The sequence below is a fragment of the Scophthalmus maximus genome, chromosome 9 (assembly GCF_022379125.1).
Source record: "Scophthalmus maximus strain ysfricsl-2021 chromosome 9, ASM2237912v1, whole genome shotgun sequence".
Classification (NCBI taxonomy): Eukaryota; Metazoa; Chordata; class Actinopteri; order Pleuronectiformes; family Scophthalmidae; genus Scophthalmus; species Scophthalmus maximus.
Genome location: NC_061523.1, coordinates 11,473,481 through 11,494,109, shown reverse-complemented (window position 1 = coordinate 11,494,109; position 20,629 = coordinate 11,473,481). Strand labels below are relative to the sequence as shown.

The 20,629-nt window shown below is 43.0% G+C and overlaps 1 protein-coding gene across 1 annotated transcript; it reads right to left on the bottom strand.

Moving 5' to 3' along the window:
* Positions 1–701: 701 nt before the first annotated feature.
* On the bottom strand, positions 702–17,734 carry atp10b (ATPase phospholipid transporting 10B). The gene is made up of 21 exons (XM_035650525.2): positions 17,173–17,734; positions 14,136–14,340; positions 13,724–13,809; positions 13,316–13,422; positions 12,320–12,451; positions 11,953–12,080; positions 11,463–11,715; positions 10,644–10,843; positions 9,188–9,340; positions 8,009–8,552; positions 7,785–7,885; positions 7,565–7,691; positions 7,286–7,470; positions 5,202–5,469; positions 4,628–4,704; positions 4,409–4,534; positions 4,125–4,325; positions 3,958–4,038; positions 3,724–3,828; positions 3,271–3,458; positions 702–1,624 (listed from the first exon to the last, which is right to left on the bottom strand). The coding sequence occupies exons 1-21, from the start codon at positions 17,580–17,582 to the stop codon at positions 1,396–1,398; spliced, it is 3,906 nt and encodes a 1,301-aa protein (XP_035506418.2). The 5' UTR covers positions 17,583–17,734; the 3' UTR covers positions 702–1,395.
* Positions 17,735–20,629: the final 2,895 nt, after the last annotated feature.

Below are 20,629 nucleotides of genomic sequence, written 5' to 3'. Positions count from 1 at the left end.
AGACTAGATCTCTTTACTGTGTTTAAAATAGAGGCCTTTGTGCCAAATATCTGGTATTTAGGGTTTCATGTTTTACCAAATTTTTCTCTACAACATGTTATGAATTTATTTAGAGCAAAATACGTGTCTGGTCCTGCATTATCCCACATGAAAAATTAAAACAACTGTGAAGATTTCCTTTGTATTTGATAAGTTGTCAATTAAATATAAAGCATTTATCGTGTGTTTTAAGGTTTTCCTGTAATGACAGGCTTTTCCTGGTCTGGAAAAAATCTGTTTCGGTGTCGCTGCCATTTCTTTCTCCTATGCTGCTCTTAATTCTCAGTGAAATGTGGTTAATTAACTGAACTGTTGTGTGTTCTTGTGGCTCTGATACAGCAAAGCCTGATCTGATCTATTTTTCTGACTTTGTCCCATTTGACCTTTCTGCAGCTCTTCGCTTTCAACAGTAGAGAGCAGCAGTGAGCCAACTGCAGCCAGTGGGACATTATATAAGCAGAGATGCTGCTGCTGCAGCTGTATAATGAAGTACCGGTATGCCAATGATAACTCAGCCCTTTTAACAAGTGGACTCGGCTTGTGCACACTCCATTTACATAAAAAAGCATCAGACTTTGTAGCTCTGAAGCCAGATTCTTATGAATTTACCTTTTTACATGTCAGATGGATCTGGAATAAGATGAACACACACACACAGGAAACAATATTTTACTATTATTATTTTATCTACTTCCACAGCAAATTTACCAGTTTTACAACAGAACTAATCACAGGCCCAGCCTATAAAAAATATATATATATTTATATATTTTTACAATACAGTAACATTGAATGGAAAGTCTCTGAACCACCAAGTTTGCCTTGGGGTTTGCCTTTGTGCCGGGATGCATTGTTACTGTTTAGGGTATCTAGGTGAGAGGAATATATTAAACCAGCAAAGCATTTTGTTCTGGAAAAGGGACACTTTTTGGAGGGGTGGGTGGCATAACTAATTGGGTTACCACCGTGCTGCGAAAACCCATCAGGAAAGTAACAGGCTTATGTGTTTGCTGTGGCAGCTTGTTATGATGAACGTAAGGAGGAGAGGGCCTACATGCTCTTTGTCAACCGTTTATTACAAAATTAACTCAGCACCTTAATCGATAACTTGTCACGAGTCAAAGAAGAAAAGTATTTCTCCCTGACGGGACCACCTCCCCCCACCCTCAGAGAAGGAGACATTACATTACACTGGGATGTATCCACAAGCATACGAGCCAGTTCAGAGTATTTACAACTTTCTAAATAAATAATCATCCTTGTACTCCTGCTGAACCTTAAAGTTGCCAGCAAATCTTTGTTTCTTGTGTGCAAAGGCCTCTGATAGTTTGTGGTGACATTCAGTGCAAATTAATCCTATGTGATATCAGAGGCGGTGGGAGACTGGGGATAAATGTCCACAGGGGTGTCCAGGGTGGGAGAGGTTGGGGTAGACAGCCCGGAGCGTTTGACATGCCCTCCGCCCCTGAAGGTCCTCCACTCCTTGATCCACTGGTCTCTTGAGGAGGGGACCAGCCGGTCCAGATGCCTGGCTTGCATGAGCGGGGAGGGGGAGATAGAGTTCCTCAGCACGTGAAACATGTACCTGGGGGAGAGAGTGTGGTGGTGAGAAAGTAGGCCAGTGAAAAATATGCGTCCCCTTTGATGTAAATCAGAGCATTCCCTCTAAGTATCATCACTTTCAGATGCATCACCGACCGAGAGGAAGACGGAGCTGTGGTGCAATCACTCCTGACCTTCACAATTAACATTATTTATCACAAATCAGCCTTGACTGTCAATGTCATAACAACCGTTATTGTCTGTTTGATAAATGTTTATGTGCTCTCTTGATTCGTCCACTTATTGTGTAATATCTTCATGGTTGAAGGCACTTATTGTAAGTCGCTAAATGAATGTAATGTAATGTAATAACAAAATCTGAGAGTCGTTAATGATCTGCATGAGTCAAATGCATTCATTCTAGATAATACGTAAAAAAAATATGATTAAGAGATTGAAAGGGTTTAAACAGGGGCAAACAATGCCTCCCAACCTTTCTGTCTTCAGCCCCATTCCTTCTATTTGTGATCCATAATAAATCACCTGTGTGTGAAGATATATTCTTATCTAAAGGAGTTTTAGAGGCCTAAAGGCTTGAAGCCTACAACATTTTACAAAAAATTGCAATCATTTTTCTTTCTTATGCCTTGAATGATCATCTTGTGACCCTCAGATTTCTGATGGGGAACCGCTGAACAAGAATATCCATCTCAAATAGGAAAACTGCAAACTACTCCAAGAGGCAAAATAATAATGAGATTGATTGGTTGATCAACCCACAAGGGATCGGCTATTTTCAGTTAATCGTTTGAGTCATTTTGCCAAACAATCATTCCAGCTTCTCCCATGTGAGTATTTGCTGCTTTTCTCAGTTTTACATCACTGTAAACCGAATGTCTTCTGGGCTGTTGATAAGACAAATGAAGACTTTTTGAGTCCCCACCCACATTGGGCTTTTGGAAACTGTGATGAAAAAGATTTAAAAAAATACCTGGATACAAAATGAACCGTTAGCTGCAGCCCTAGTTAGATATGGTCAACTTAAAACGGCCACTGTGGCATCTGATGATATAACTTTCTTACTTTTTTTTCCATCAGAGAGCTCTCACCTTTTCTCTCATGGAGAAAAATGGGCTCAGAGCACATTACAATTAAATATCTTATCTGTGAATAACAATGCTGTGTAGGCTGGTAGCTATTCTTTGTGCCTTTATAAAAGCAGTTCAGAATAATATCTGTTTAAAAACTTCCTCCTCTCTGAGGCGTTCTGGCACCCGAATGGTTAAGATTAGCACAAAACTTATAGCAGCAACATTCAAAGTCATCCTATCTCTCTCTATGTCATCTGTCTGTATGTTAATGTTTGCTATCTAAAAAGCCAATTGTCCTATATGATATTGTGAGAATCATTCATAGTTTCCCTTTCTTTTTCTCTCTCGTTTTTAAAAATCAGAAAAGTGAGGAGAAAATAAGGAAGACACAATGTATTGTAATGCATCTTGTGCTGCTTATTTGTTTCAGAGGAAGGTAAGTACTGTATGTCTGTATGAAAAATTTGGCAGTACAAAGATTCATCCAGAAAAAAAATACCAATATTACATCGTATGTTAAGGTACATACAAAAAGGGGGAAGAGCACATCATATTATTTATTTTTTACCCCACATAGGGACATTAACACTGATCATACCTGGGCAGCAGAGCCACCACAGTGGTGATGATGCAGATGAGGTAGAACATGGGGTCGGCCATCTGGCTCTGGAGGATCCAGTACGGGTTGGATGGAGGGTTACAGGTGACGCAGATGGCGCTGTAGGCCAGCGTCACGATGAAGTACAACGCCACACTGCCCAGCATGATTACCCAATGAACCAACGTCTGCAAGACAGATGCACAATGCAGGAACAAGCTATCATGACAAATCCTGAAAAAAACAGTACAAAATAATCTGTGTTGGCACATTTATTTAAAAAGGTGTATGATGTGAAACAGTGCCAATATCAAGATGTTAAACAAACAACTGTGTAATATTTCAGCTTTCAAATGCATACTGACTGAAACAATTTAATGAAAAGTATTTTGGCTCACTGGAGGTTTACCATGATTATATCTAGAAATAGATATCCATCAGTTCAACACTCACCCAGGCTTTGATCTCTATTGACAGATGCAGCAGGATGGTAAATAGAGAAATTGTGTTCAAAGGAGTTCCAAAGGTAAAAACATCAATGTCCGAATCCTGGTAAGCCTGAGGGAGAGCAAAAAAACACACATGTTGTCAAATTTTGGGCAGAAAGCAGATAACTCAGAGTAAAAATACTCAGAGGATTCACCATGACAGGCGCATCATTGTACAATCTGAGAATGTCTGTCTCACCAAGTATGGAACAAAGAAGCACACCAGACTCTGATAGAAGGCATCGAGTATGGAAACCCAGAACGTTGAAAACGTGTATTCCTAAAACAACAACACAAAAAAACAGTTAATGCAACCAACCCATCAAGAAACATGTAGCTAATTATCAGTCTGAGAGTGTCACTGACCCCTGCACCCTGTCCGGTCCTGTAGAGTTCAGGAACACCCATCAGCATCTCTGCAGAGACGTCCTTGTCCATTATCCCGAACATGATGGGCGGCACAGAGGTGAAGAAGAGGTTGAAGAAAATCATCAGCCAGTAGTCGATCATGGCGGTGCCGGAGAAGCCGCAGAAGAACTGGTACCAGAACAGCAGGTTCACATAGGCCTGAGAAACACATGGCAGTGTACATGATTAGACGTAAAGTCCAGGCAGACAGTGGAGCGCTCCGGTGCAGCGACAAGACTCACCACATTCTTATAGAAGAAGTAAATGATCATGTTGGCAAGTCGTGTGTGGCACCAGTGTCCGTGAACCAGGAGAAGTCTTTTCAGGTGTTTGAAGTGAGATATGGCGAAATCACTTGCCATCACCGCCTGCGGATGACAAAGAGGAGTCAGGACACGTCTTTGACAGTGAGAGTAGTGGAAGGAAACAAGATGTTCACAGTTCAAGCCCTCAGTTCAGACCTGCATGCCCTCCTGGCCTGATATCCCAATGCCGATATCAGCTGCTTGGATCATGTTGACATCATTTGCACCATCACCTGGAGCCACAGAGAGAATATGAGTTCAACATGTTACAAGTTATTTTAAAATGCATTAATTTGTGGATTTAATGTGACTTTCATGCGAACCACTCTGTATTTTTGATATTGTACCTTTAACATATTCTGCATAAAATAACCTGATCTTCTTTCAGTTTCTCATGATGCAGTACCATGGCTCAGAATAGGCAAAACACAAGCCTACTGTGTCCAAGAATTATAATAAATAAGGCTGTAAAAAATGATTGTACCCCCTTTAGAAGCCCCCCCACCCGCCACGCCACAATTTCCATCAGTCATTAAAAATGACACGGGAAGCATTTAATCCGTTGAATTATAAAGATCAGCCTGATATCATCAGCAATTGACATTTTGGAGTGGTCATCCACATGCCCCACCCTACATTGGCTCTAGTCCCCCTTGGAGGGGCCCTTTGTGTGAATGCCTCCGTGAATGCACTTGAAAGGATCTGACCAGCTGAACACAAGTTTTCTCACCGACAGCAAGGGTCATAACCTTGAGTTTCTCCCGCACCACCTTCACTACCCAGCTCTTCTGCAAGGGTGTGACTCTGCAGCAGAGCACAGAGCGGCAGCGCTTCGCCAGGTCCACGAAGCGGTCCTGCAGGTCTGAGGCCAGGGCCATTGTCAGGGTGCGTCCATCTATCACCAGGGAGATGTCTGGGGTTGTATCCACGTTACGAGGGTCCTCGTTGTACCGCCTCACCTCCTCCAGAGTGCAGTCCAGGATGGAGGTACAAGTGCGCTGGAAAACAACATTTCTGTTTGTATTATTATAAATTCCTGATGCTTTGAAAGTGGTCCTGTGATTGTAGAAAATTATTTGGCAAGAATAAACATAAAATATGATCATTTAGGTCATTTTTTGAAAGCAAAAATGCCAAACACATGGTGGTTTCATCTTCTTAAACCTGACTGTTTCTCTTGGACTTGTGTGAAAGTTAGGTGAAGACATTGGAGTGTTAGACTGTTGGTCATTAATCAAGTCATCACTCATCAAGTAATCCTTGATAAAAATATAAGCATTAGTTGCAGCCCTACTGCAAAGTTTGATTGGATCTGATGATTAAGTTGCTCATAACGTAGTTTGTGGTAAACAAAACAATGCAATTGGACAGTAAATAAGAAGAAACCACATGAACATTGTTCCTCTTCAGATGATGATATATGCTAAAAGACATCACTCTGCCGTGGAGTTTTGCTCATGATGCCGTTGCCAGGCTCTGGTCCCATCAGACTCATCACTGTTGTCTGTAAATAACTTCTGCCTCTCAGCCAAAAAGAAAAACTAACATGATTTAAAAAATGGGTCACATCCTGTTTCTATCCATCGGATCTTTCTAATGCTAGCTAAATTTCATTAGGTGTGGTTGGGTGATGGTTGTGGGAGTGCATCCCTCAGGTGGTCTTGGAGTTACAGCGGTAAGAAAAAAAAAAGTTCATTATCAATATGCCTTCACTCTGGATCATGAGAGAAGGTGTATTTCCTCTGAGAGTTGAATATTAGACTGGTAATTAGATATGAAGGCATGCAGTATTGTGTGGAGGGTAGCCCACTCCATTCATCATCAATGACTGGTCCCGTCTGAGAGGAGCGCAGCAGCCCCTTTGTTCCAGAAATCTCCCCGTGTATCCGTTAGAGCCGACAGGTAATTTCAGTCTATTTGAGGCCGGGGATGATTAGACATGGTCAGGTTGTTATGAAGGGCTCATTCCTGTGCTACCTGGTCTTTAATGACCTCAGAGAAGCAGAGGCCCACACCTGACACCTTATCTCTCTCTGATCCAAATGTGAGGGTTTGACCTTTAGTTAACGTGGTCAAAAAGATGTGGCCACTTAAACTGAAAGGAGACCAGCTCCAACTTAAAACCTCTTGAACTTGCTGCTTGGAAAACACACGGCTTCTCCTGAATGGCCATCAAAAAAAAAAGGCCTGCCTTCTGAAACAGGATGTTCTGTATGTGAAATAAAATATGATGTGTTAAAGTGTTTTAAAAGGCCAATGTAAGTGGTCAATAAGGAATCAGAAATAAATGGACCTGTAATTTAACTTGGAAATAGATTTTTTGCTAATGTTAGAACCGTTAGATCTGATTGGATCTCAACTGGTTTAATTCAGCACTACAACCCTCTGAATTAAATCTGATGTGACACTCAGAGCAGCAGCAGCACGAACATGATTAGTTGACTAATCGATTCGTCAAACGGAAGAAAGTTTCAGTCAATTTATGAGCAAAAATGCCAAATGTTTGATGATTGGCCTTTCATTCGTAAACTGAATATTTTAGTTTGGTATTTTGGATTGATTATTGAACTGGACCCAATGATGGATTACAGACCGAATAATTGATCTATTGATTGAAAATAAAACTGGCCGATTCATCAATAACAAAAATACTCAATGATAAAAGCCACACATAATACAATGCTCTTTGTTGTAAAGCTAAAAGCAGACCCCCCCCCAAAAAAAATAAAAGAAATACAAGCTTGGCTTGACCATCTTTGACCAGCTTTGAATCAACCAGGTAACCTTCAGTGAGGCCGACAGCGACCTCCTCACCTTGTTGTTGCAGCTCATGTTAATCACCAGGTCTTCCTCCTCCAGTAGCCTGCAGGCATAGCCGATGTTGACAGCTGTCTCGGGCTTGTCACCAGTCAGCACCCACACCTGGATCCCTGCCTCCCGCAGTGCCACAATCGTGTCTGGGACACTCTCCTGGAGACGGTCCTCGACACCCGTCGCCCCTACAGGAGGGCATATGTCCAAAGTCACACACTGTGCACAAATATACGGCATGTGTTCCTCGCGAACGACATGCGTCGGGCTCATGTGTCTTACCCAGCAGGGAGAGATTTGTCTCCAGCTGCACAGCAGTTTCCATGATGAGCTCCTCTCTGTTCTCCATAGCAGCGAGAGCTCTCTGTCTGTTCACTGACCAGCTCTCATACGCTTCGTCACAAACAACCTGCGGCACATGCAGAGAAAAGACTAACCAGAGCTCTTGTTGTATACGAACATGATGCTGGTGAGTATTGATGTAATATATCTGATTATGTACCTTCTTTGTAATGCAAAGTGTACGTAGGCCCTCTTTAGCATAGCAGTCGAGGTGATGCTGAGTATCAGATGCTATATTCTTCTGACTCCCACTGAAGTGCTCTGGAAATAATAGAACAGACAAATTCTGATATTTTCATTTTAAATTAGGAAGTCACCCAGGGTGTCTCGGTATTGACTAACACATGTAAATAATTCAATGACTGTACGTTCACCGGCACACACCTGCATATGGTGTACCGAGCAGCTCCATGATGGCATAGTCCGCACCTTTGGTGTACAGCACACACTCTCTGGTGATTGGGTGTCGCACCAAAATAGACATTCTCTTTCTGTTGGAGTCAAAGGCTAAGGTGTCCAGCACCTCAAACTCCAGGTCCTGCCCAGACGGGAGCCTCACCGTCACACTGTCATGGGTGCGGGCCAGCAGAGTGAAGCCATATGCCTTGGCTGCGTACACCAAGGCGGCCTCGTCTGGACTCTCTGCCTCATAGCTGAGCTTATTTGAGGTTGCTGCAGGCTTGTCGCATTGGGATGGAGTCTGGAGCGAACACGTTTGGAGCCCATTGGTGTCTCCAGCCCCCTCAGTTTTTACAGGAGGATTAAAGTGGTCCTCCTCTATAACGGAGTCCTCTGAGAGGGTGCGACTTTGCTTCGGTGTGTGCTGCCAGGAGGTGAAAATATGGCGAAAAGAGCCAGCCCTTTTCACCAGGTTGGACAACGTATCCAGGGGGGTATTTCTCTGACTGGAGTGTGAAAGCCAATTCACCTGAAAAAGGAATGTGATGATTCTGTGACATTTTTCCGACACACACACATATGATGAAAACACACCAAACCCCTCGAAAAACAACTTTGTCATCTGTTTCCACTCTGTTTCTTTTCGTGCTTCTACCTTTAATTACAAACTCAGGGGAAAAACACAGAGATCTCTCCCATCTGCCAGACCTCAGAACAGCGCTGTCAGGAGAAGCCAATGCTCAAACTAATAAATGTGGCTAATTTAGTGATGACAAAGAGACCTCTTCAACTGGGGCTTTAAAGATGACAAACAATTAGGACAGACCACTGACGAAAGAGAAGAAATAATTTAAGAGAACTGTCATAACCAAACCAAATATTTGAGGTTAATAAAAATAATTAATACATCATTGTGTTATTGATTGAATGTTGGAGATTTCACTGCAGTACTGCAGCCAAATTGCTGGACAATGCGTTTATAGATCTATAGAAATCATGAACTAAGACAGTTAGTAATAGATTCAAGAACGGGATTTTTTTTAAAGGTTGGCTAAAAGTTTGCATACTGAGAATTTCATAAGAAATATTAGTCCATCTTTTCGCTCCTGACTGTGTCCTTCATCTGCACATCCCATCCACAGTCACTGTAAACGGAGCACTCACCCTCTGTCTCTGAGCTGTTGCCATGGAAACCACCACAGTGTTGCAAATGGCGAGAGCCAGAAAAAAGTCCAGGTAGGGGTCTATCTGCCAACCGCCGCACTCTGCCCCACTAATCTGCTGAAGCAGCTTCCTGTCTGGAATCACCTCAGTTTCCTGTTGGAGCAAAGTTAATCACTTTGTTAATTAAAAGCTCACGGTGATAAACTCATTCTTGCTTACACTCGCTTTCACTGATTTGATGCGACAGGACATTGGAAGAAGTTCTGAGCTGCATGTGAACCTTTTCCTCTGGTTTTGTTTGTGCACGTTCGAGGAAAGATTACGGGAAGCACAGCAGGAAAAGAAGGGCGGACGTTTTCATTCATGCAACATTTCTGCTCCGTAAGAGACACAGCATGAGGAGAGCTAAAGATGGCCCCTGCGCTGCCTTGTTCTGTCTCAGCCTGTTTCTCCAGGTCGCTGCTTTGTGGACAAAAATAGACAGCGAACTACTGTACTGTACACCAATACGATGATGACTAATCTATAGTGCACGTTTACAGTTTATGTGACATCAGTGGTTTGTGCCAAATGGTGCCCAGCATGACCATATGTCCTGTCACAGACACAGGGGCAAAATTGAGCCAAAATGGATGCACTCATCACTGACACCTAGCAGCTCGGCCATCTGCAGTGGGGACTGAGACCACGAGGCCTCTTCACATGGGGAAGGGTGAGATTTGGGAAAGCAAATGGCAGCTTGAGGACCTCTGTGTGTGGATTCAGACATGAAATATGTTTAAGGCAGAGTCTGTTTCAAAATAAGAGGCCCTAGTGCATCTGTATTTATCTTGCTAATTACACAAAAACTGCAAAACAGTTTGAAAGAAAATAAAAACTGATATCCAGCTTGGAGAAGCTACAACCACATCAGTGATAAATGGATTCCGCCCACCCATATCCATTTTTCATGTTTTTGTTGTTGTTGTTGTTGTTGTTTATTAACAATAATGTGTATCAGCTTTGAGAGTGTCTAGCGACTAGTCAAAGTTTTTTCCTAATGAACGCTGAATTCCGATCATTGTGACCCCTTAGCCTGATAGGTAGTTGAAAATGAATGGATGGGAGCCCAGGACGGTGGTCCCTAAGCTGGACGTTCAGACCATCGACAAAGCATCACAAGATGAATCTCTTTGGGAATTTAAAAAAAAAATAAATCTTTGGCCTGGCCTGACTTCATGATGCAGACCATTTGGGACTTTTCAGGTTCTGGTCTGGCTTTCAATAAACAATTCAAATTATAGAATGTATATATCGATAAATGGATGTCAGGTGAACTGATGACCATTTTGCTAATGGTTAACTCCAGTGACCATGTGTTGACTGCGTTTTAATATCGGGATAAGCAAAGCCATGACTGCATCCCACTCTGAATTAAATCATCTGGGTCTTCTTGCTGACTGAGTGATCATCTTACCAGCGGACTACTGAAGGCCGCGTCTCTCTGGGCATTTCCTGAGACCTTGCTCTTGCGCTGGCTGCCAGGCTGATGTTGTTTGCGTTCAGGGTTGGTGTCCTCAGGATCCAGGGTCCATCCAGCCCGTGGGGGTAGTGGCCGCTGGTTGAAGATGACCTCCTCTTCTGACTCGTGTTCATCAAGGACAGTAAGGCGAATGGCTGCAAAAATCCCCCAAACCACGTAGATCCATATGTCAGGTCAGGTCATGTACAAATGTGGGGCCTTCAACCGTATTTGCAGTGTCAAAGGACTTTAAAGACCCAGAGTTAAAAAAAGCCAGATTAGACAGCATTACCTAGGTGGAAGGAATGAGTCCAGAGTCATATAAAAGGGAACTCAACTCCAGGGTAAATAGATCACTGATAAAATGAGACAGTGGACCAAATCACACTGAAACTAGGCAGCTCAAATACGGAAGCAAAAATGGATGAATAACATAAAAAACAGGGGAATTAAATAATTTGAAAAGAGTCTCATGTGTCTCCATCCATTTTTATCTAAAAGTATTCTGTCTGATCAAATTGTGATTCCATAAAGAAAATAATCTCACTCTCATTTAGTCTACCCACACTGATGTACAGTAAATGGGGTGGGTGAAATAATCCACACACTTGTTTGTATAACACAAGACAATTCAACAGTGCCACAAACTGCAGCCTCCAAAATGTTGGGTAGTAATTCTGAAAAAATCATTTTCGTAAATGTACATTTAAATACACAGGGGCCTGTATAAAAGCAGTGGAAGGTGTGGTAAAGTCTCATGATGTGAAGGTTTACCATTCTCTTTGTGTGGGTACTCGGTGCCCATAATGGAGCATCGCCGAAACACCATCTTATTTTCAGTGAGGGTGCCAGTCTTGTCTGAGAAGATGTATTCTATCTGTCCCAGGTCCTCTGTGATGTTCAGGGCTTTGCACTGCATACTGCTGTCTGTCTCCTCGTCGTACAGGTCAATGTCATTAGTGATGAAGAAGATCTGACCGATCTTCACCAGCTCAATGGACACGTACAGGGAGATAGGAATCAGGACCTAGAGAGGAGAGGAGAGGAGAGGAGAGAAGAAGAGAGTGCAAGATATGGTAAAAAAAAAAAAAAAAAAAGGGGAAAAAAGAGAGGAGAATGAGGAGGAAATAAGATGGATGAGGAGAGAGGGGCAAGTGAACCAGACAGGACATGGGAGGAGAGAGGAGCAATTTAATAATTTTATATTAATGAAACACACTCCCAATAGTCCTGATTAGTCCCCCACAAAGTCAGACTCCTCCACCTGCAGCAGGATGATCAGGGTGAAGAACATGTAGAAGCCGGACAGACCAGGACTGTCCAGGAGACCAGCGCTGTGGGGGACCAGGTAAGGGGGAACACTGGGCAGCGACTGCAGCCATACGAAGTGACCTGCATGTGGGAGGACAGATTAATCACACCGACCGGCAGACGAGGAGGAAAGCTATTTTTGGCACCACACCTTCCCCTGTCCCCTCCCTTTCCTCCTGGTATGAGTTTGGGCCTGTGGCCAAAGGGACTGAGTTTTTTTAAAATTTAAAATTAAACATGGCCTCATAAATGTGAAAGCATTAATCATGAACCAGTCAGCGTAGTAGTTTTATCGTTAAGTTATGCACTTCTTCACTGACCTACTGCCCCGACGAGACACATGACGAAGAGGAGAATGACGCAGAAGATGACGTCCGTGTTGAGCCTGCGCTCTAGTTTGCTGCGCTTGTACCGCGGCCCGTGGTTGTTGAGCATGGACTTGGTTTCATGGCCTAAAGGTGGGTTCAGAAGGTGTTGATTCAGTTATCAGCAGGCATTTCACATGGTTGCTGCTCACATGGTCAGTGAGCAGCAACGGAAATTGATTCCTATATCTTAAAAGAGCTCATTGTGGGTCAGTTACTTCAAGGGAAAAAACGCAGGGCTGTAGCTCCCACGGAGGAAACTGAAGTCAAGTCCTCTGTATGATTTCTACATATTTGGGGTTTATATAGAGAAGTTTGTGAGGGGGGGTGGTGACACACTTTATATAAATGTTTTTGAGATTGATTCTGATCCTTTTTAGCAACATGTTAGGTTGGCCCACCACATGACAGATGTACAGCCATGGAATTCAATTCTATACAAGACATTTTTTTTCCCCAGTGGATGGTTTCTTGTAACTTTAGCTTTTGTCTAATAACTCCAGGAGAACGTTTATGCTTATCTCATGAAATATGTAAATCAACATCCACTGGGATGGACCGACTTTGTGCATGGTCGTGGTCGTGTTTCCGGTGATGGATCAACTTTGACAACTTCTGCGATCCTATAACTTCTCATCTCGTTCCATTAACAGGTCTTTGTACAACTTTGTTCATGACTAAAGCAAATTACATTACCATCACTTTACACTGTGTGACTCATAGAGCCGCCGGCATGGCCAAAATTTGTAAAAACAAAACAAAAAAAAAACATCTAGTATATTCTTATTTTTTACACTGTTCGGTTGTGTTGAATCAAACATGTCTTTAGAGGCTGGGGTTGTGGTGGGGAAATTTGGATTCATGAATTCAGTCCAGGCTGTGACCCTGATCTAAAAAACACGACAAGCTCAAGGTTATAGAAGTGAAGCAACTGAAAAATGCAGAAGGTACCTGCATATACCACAAAGCCAACAGCATGGTCCGTGTTTCTCACTGTGCAGCCTCGGAGCAGCAGACTCTCGATTCCAGCTCCCACCTTCTCCTTATCAGGTTTCTCTCTGCAGCAAGAGAAAGTGAGAAACATCCTTTGTACTGTCAGATCGTGTTAGATATTCATTACTTCTTACATATACACCCCATTAGCAATTCTCCTGCTTTACGGCCATGCCTGGACAGCATGGGTAGACCATCTGTAAGACCTGTGGTGCCTGAGGAAATCGATTATAGTCTATTACAGCCTCTGGTAGCATCAGAAAGTGCATCGAGTGGGTTGGAATTAGTTTTGCTCGGCTGCTCTGAAAGGCTCAAAGAAACTGTTTGGGGAATTGAATCAGTGTGATGTGTGCATTTGATACTCACACATAACACTTAAAATGATTCAGATTGTCGTCGGGCTTCTCACACACTACGATGCTGTTGAAGCTTTCAGGTTCCAACTCAGGATCCTGGGAAATTGGAAGATGTATTAAGTCACTGCAGGATGAATGGAAAGTTTTCAAACGTAACTTGACCAGAATTTCAAGGTGATTATTTTGACACAGGAACGACAGATGTGGTTTAAAAATATTCATTTAAGGTTGTAAACAAACAGGTATTCTGTCAGTCAACACTGACTTTAACATATTGTTAAGATCCGCAGTTATTGTAAGTAATTGTCCATAATGTAAATGCCGCAAGGAAGAAAGAAAAGGTGAGGCAGTACAGAGGGAACGAGGACAGAAGACTGTCAGGAGAGAAGAAATTAAACTAAGTTTTAGCAGAGGTTCCTTACTGAGATGCAGAGGCTGGGCACCACCCTCCTCTGCTTCAGGTTGGTCTCTCCGTCCAGGTTGGCCGTCTCTATGTGACAAACACTGGCGGGGTCCGACGTGTGCAGGAGCAGGAGGTCTGCTGGGACGATCTCATTGCAAACAACTTTCACAAAATCCCCCACTCGTACATCCTTCCAACGCCTCTCCATAAACTGTTTCTCTCTCCTGAAATCAGAGATGTCAGATACAATACAATAATATACAATACAACTCTATTAATCGCAAAGGCAATTTGATCAAGGGCAATTAAAAAACAGAAACAGGACACTGACAAACATAAATAACAAAAGAGCAGTAACGTCGGACTGAGCTAGAAATACAATTGCTTTAGAAATACTAAATGTTGTAATGAATATCAAAATTAATTATTACATTAATTAAACAGTCCACATGGCAACATGATACCAATGTCTATTTCAAGAGTCCCTGGAAAAATTTCATGTTGATTTTGCCACATGTATTCACTGCTATGTTGATGATATGCGTATTTTGTCTATGTTCATGCAATCAAGTGAAATATATAAAAAAAAAATATCTATGCTGTATTCACCTGAAACACTTTTCAGAGCGAGGAGACATTTACAGGAATACTGTGTCAGGGATGCCAAGAGAGCCACATGACTTTTGGTTTGCACTTCAAGCTGGTAGTGACAGAGAGCTGCAGGTATGCTGCCCTGCATGTAGGACCTGATTATTGGGTGGCGGCCATGCGACACCACACCTTCCCCCAAACAAAGGAGGGGGTATTTTTAGTGCATTGTTTTTAGATTATATGTAACAGGTTGTAAAAATATTCTCTCTGCTGACAAGAAAGCTTTTAAGATCCATTTCTCAATAGTGTGTGTCTGTGTGTGTTTTCTCAAGGTGTCTGCTGATGTAATCAGTAAAAGGTTCACATTGACATAATCCTAAACTGTTTCAAAGGAATTCTTTGATATTTTTGAAAATTCTCACGCATGTCTGTGCAGTAAATATGAAACTACTGATAAGCGCTGTAGGCTTAGCTTAGCACAAAGACTGGGAACAGAGGGAAACAGCTAGCCTGGTCGGCTCAGCTGAATTTGATGGGTTCTTCGTGTCCCGGACGATGTTTTTGTTTGTCTGCTAACACAGATAGGTAGGCATTTGGTAGGCATTACACAAATGGGATATTATTTGTGAATTAATTAGCTTTAAAAGTGCTGCAAGGTAGACTTTGTTAACATTTGACAGCTGTTTGTTTCCCCCCTCGTCCCAGTCTTTGTACTCAGCTAAACTAAGTAGTTGCCGGTTGTAGCCTCATATTTAAACAAATCGGAATGAGACAGGCGTTGATCTTTCATCTCAACTCTAAGCAGGAGAGTGAAGAAATGTACTGAAAACCTTTGCCCGAAAGCACATGCTTTGCCAAACTATCTCTCTCTGTCTAATCATCAAATTCTTGCATTGATTGATTATTTTCCGACTGCACTCACACACAACTGAACACGCAAGTGATCTATATACTGATGAAAAGACATTTCTGTCACTCTTGTGGATCTGGCTTCCTGACGGACCTTCGTGATAAAAGCTGAGAATATATAGACTTTGCAAATTCTTCTAAGAAACACGTCACACTCATACATGGTGTCAATGAAATAACCTTTGACGACAACAGACAGGAGCAGCCGAGGACATTGGTTTTCGTGCTCGGCGGTAGACAGACAGTAAGACTGACACTGGCATGCAACAGCATGATTTATGGCCACGGTTAGTTTTGTGTTCGGTGCATTTGAGCTCAGGTGGGTTGACAAGAGTTTCAGATCGAGACGAGATAGATATGAGGATCCTCGATGATAAGGCACGTCATGCTCAAACACTTAACACATCTGTGAAAACAACATGTGGGTAGCTGATGTGATGGTGTTTAAATACATGCATCTGAAAAAGTCTGATGAGTTGTCAATCCCTCTCGTCTGACTGCAGTCCATGTGAGCTTTTACATGACATGCAAGGGTGAGTGGCAGATTTAAGAGCAAAGGAGTTTTCTCATGCTGTCGGATGGATAAACTTCACCTAGATAGATAGAGAGAAAGAAAGAAAGAGTGTGTGGCAACCTGAAATGTATTCTTGATCTTCTTGAAACATTTGTATGCTTCAAAGAAATCCCAGCCTATTGATTTTGTCCCAATCTTCACAAACCCAAAATGAAGCTGTAGCATCACCACCCAGCGAGCCGCGAGAGACCACGGAGGCCTGCTCATGACTCAACTGCTGTTCATAGTGTCCACCAACCGGCCCTGAGGGACTGGCGTGTTCCCTGAAGTGTCCAGAGAGCTTCGTCTGGAGTCTGCACTTCAGGCCACCTGGAACCTATCACCTATCACCCCCCACCCGGCCAATTAGCTGAGGCTGCACTTCCTAACATCCCGCCTGACCCTTGGTGCGAACTTTGAAAGCAAGCAGCTGCTGGTTAATGATGGAGCAATGAGGATTCATCCTCAGAAATGTCTCCAGCAGTCTCGCGTCATATTCAGAGGAAATCCCAATCCCCCCCCCCCCCCCCCCCCCCACACACACACACACACACACTCCATTCAAAACCCCAGCAGTGAAAGGGTTGAAAATGGCAGTGTTTATCCTCCTTTGTGAATTATTCATTTTTCACCCGGTAATTCAAAAATGGATAACCGCTAACCTTACTGTCTTTGCTGATGTAACACCCAGATGAGGATTTCACCCAATGTGCACAATGCAATGGTGAGAGATATTGTTGTGCAGCTATTCTAAAGAGGAATAATCTCCCACACATGTTCTATTTCCAAGTCAAAAATTCCCACGGCGTCCTGAAACACAGAGGAGGTAAGACACACAATTGCGCAGATCTACACACTCGCACAGACATCGACACGCCTGATGATAAGAATCACAAACACAGATGTGTAGGTGCCGTTAATGCACCATGAGTGTTTCCACTTGCCACATCATGCATGTGGCAACACACTATATTCAGCGCGTTGCTGTCTCTGAGTAATTTACCTGCTGTAGATGAAGCACGGCGTGTTGTTGAGCTTCCTGTCTGATTGGTACCTCCTGAAGTCCTCCCAGGCGTCCTTCAAGGCCGTCAGTGACAGGATGACACAGATGGGGATTAGAGCTACTTCGGGCTGGAACGCATTCACCACGGGGACAAAGTTCAGAATAGCCAGGCCCACGAAGTAGATGTTGGCCAGACGGTGAAACTGTTCAAAGAGGTTCATGGGGATGAAGAGGAGGACGGTGTATTTGGTGGTCTTGATGGCATTGCCCGGGAAGTAGCGGTTAGGTTGCTTCGCCCTGTCTAGTCCCTCGTACGGTAGATTAGACACCAAGTTGCGGAGGTCCTTCTCCCTCGCCCTCTGACCGCTCAGAGCATCCCTGACCACAGCCAGTGGGCTCCTCCACGTCATGGCTGCTCTGTCTGTTTCCCTTTTTCGTCCTCTCACCAAATTTTCCTTCCCATCCTCTCGACAGTCAGAGCTAGAGTTAAAGAAGCTCTTCTCAGGCCCATCCTCTTCTTCAGGGATTCTCTGTACAAGTGTGAAAGGCCTAATGTCAAGTTAAAACCAGTGACAGCAAACCAAGCACTCCTCTGAATCCGCCCCTTGCGTTGACAGGTACGTTTGCATTCCTAGCCCTGGAGCTGTTGAAGACAAATAAGGCCACCAATCACAGCCATTCATTAGCTGTGAAAGCTGTGGTGACTTAGGTCTTTTTTATTTCACTGTAAGTATTCTCATTTCAGCAGAATTCTTAAACCAGTAGCACAACTTCAACCTGTATAGTCCCTCTCGTTGAAGAGTTGTGAGTCAGTGATACCTGATCAGCCTTAGCTGTCACATTGTTGTTGTTAATGAAAAGGAAAGCGCTAAAACAATGCTAATACAGACATAAACAAGACAGTGCTCGAATTATCGGACAATCCAACATTCACAGAGCAGACAATTGGTGCAGTGGGTCATAAGGAGACGTGAACTGACAACACAACACCGAGCAGAGCGCCACGGCTCCTCAGGGCGGGGATACAGAGCAGAGGGAACGTACACACCCTGTACCAGCGAGTACAGACAGACAATACAGGCCACAATGTTAATAGACAAGGAAGAAGAATGAGCATGATTTTTTATTGGTGTATTTAAAACAAAAAAAATCCTCACCTCCCACTCACCCACATAGAGGTCAGAGGTCAGTCACAGAAACCTACAAGGTGGGCTGAGTGGATTTTTTTATATTATAGATGCTTGCTAAACATTGCATTGAGCATATCGATTATATCCTGAATTGGGTTGAATGAATCATGTTTGCATGTATGTGTGAGCATCTCCGCTGTGTGATGGACTGCAGCAAAGCAGCTTCTCACACAGATGGCATGCATGTAGGATGCCTTCCACTTCCTCATGTTGACATATGTTGTCTTTTCCAGAGCAGGCTGCCGAACCAGTTTAAACAGGACAGATTTGTTCTGGGTAACTTGTTAATTGTGCTTAAAATTAAAAATTCAGTCCCTTTTAATACCACAATAATGAAACAACATGCAGCTGGTTAGTATGTGATAGAGATCATGGACACAAGATGGATGGACAACACATATTTATATACTTTTTCTTTTGTTATAATTGCAGGTGAGTTATTAAGTTTCCTGTTTGGCCCTTGATTGGCTGACACACATTCATCTTTCCTGGCAGCTCTGCATGTTTTTCCATCAGATCTATGTAAAGCAGGGGAGTGGTGTGTCACAAGTGTGGTGCCAGAACGACTCTCTCACTCGTCAGTCAGCTTTGGCTTGGCTGGAACTCCGACTGCACAGTGGCGCAGCTGTGAGTCCATACTACACACACACACACACACACACATACAATGCACAAATGCACAAATGCACATAAACAAAACACATTCTTGCAAACAAAACACACACATATGATTCATAGAGCAGCTAGGTCTGTGCATTCCTAATTACTCCAGTGACATGGAAACACTACAAAGTAGAAAGCATCTGCCTCTCCCCTCTCTTACATGTCAACACTAATGCCCTTTTTGAAAAGAGGAAAAGAGAGAGAACCAATTTAGCACAAACCATCTGTCTACCATCGTGAGATAATACATCTGTTACACTGAGGGGGAACACTAATGTAGCTTAGATTTTTCCTGATGCATGGCGGAACCTGGAACACGGTTACATGTTGCGTTACATACGTTTTTACACCACTTTGTAGGTAGATTTACACTCCCAGAAGCATAACACACGCACACACAATTCACAATCAGATATTTCCTCAGTTTAAACATGGTATATGTTCTTTTGTGTTCTTTATGTTTCTCTTTGTCAAAAATCAAACATTAGCTGCACATTAGTCCGTGTAAGAGCAAAATGTCTCTTTAAATATTAAGTATTCAATGTTTTGCACCATCAAATATTCAATAGCATCCATTTAAGGGCTGTAACAGTGGTCAGGTCAGGAGGAGAGTGGAGTGCAGAGTGCATTTAGTCCGCTGAGCGAGGGGAGAACGTGAACGCATGGAGAGGTTGAGGCATGGATGGATGGATGGATCACTCACTTTCTTGCCCTTTATTTTCTTTCTCTTCCTATCTTTTTTTTTGCAGAAGGCGCTCTGGCCTCTGCAGCCAGCGGGCCGCAGTTGAGTCCACAGAGTGCCTCCATATCTATGGCTCTTTGTGTTAATGTCCCCTGAGGCCAGGGCCAGTGCTCAGCCCTGCTCAGACCCCAGCCGAGTCCATCTCAGCCCAGACCACCGCTGTGGCCTCTGACTATGCCTCTCCATCCATTATGCAGCCAATAGTCCCCAGCTGCAGCCCTCACATCTCTCTATTCACCCCTACATTTGCTTTTCTCGCTTGCCTACTCACTCCCAGTGTCCGGTCTAGTTGTTCACTCAGTCATTCAGACACTCACTCAGCCGCATGAGCCCGACAGTCAGCAATCAGCCGCACTTTCACACACAACACATAAAACCGCCACCCGTGTAACCCGTGTTATTTAAGTGATAGACTGAATTGAGTTTTAATTGAATTTAGATACATCTTCATAATTGCTGACAATCATTACACAAGGTATTTACAGTCATTATTATGAAATATTACAATTGGAATTTACAGAAACTTTGTACAAAATATGCCTTCGCTTCAATGCCTGGATATCGGGGTCCTTGTTAAGTCGTTTCCAGAGAACAAAACATTGACCCAAAAGTCACTGGTGTCTAGAAGTGCTTTAGGTATCAGCGAGTAGATGCATTTAGAGTTCATTAAAAAGAAAGAAAAAAGAGAAAAGTCCAAAAAGTACAGTCAGCAAAGTTGTGAATTGTATTTTCTTTTTTTTTCCTCACTTAAATTGCTCTTTTCTTGGAAGATGGAACATTTCATCTGTAATTCAACTGTCAAAACAACAACAGAGAACCATTTAAATAGAATTCATAATATTTACACAATAATGTGAGTATT

Bases quoted from the DNA above. Each gene is read 5' to 3' on its own strand.
- atp10b (XM_035650525.2), bottom strand. From the start codon at position 17,582: ATGACGTGGAGGAGCCCACTGGCTGTGGTCAGGGATGCTCTGAGCGGT. The intron at 10,844-11,462 runs GTAAACCTTCAC...GGATTTTTGCAG, and splicing joins GTACCCACACAAAGAGAATG to CCATTCGCCTTACTGTCCTT. The intron at 4,039-4,124 runs GTCAGTGACACT...TTGTTGTTTTAG, and splicing joins GGACCGGACAGGGTGCAGGG to GAATACACGTTTTCAACGTT.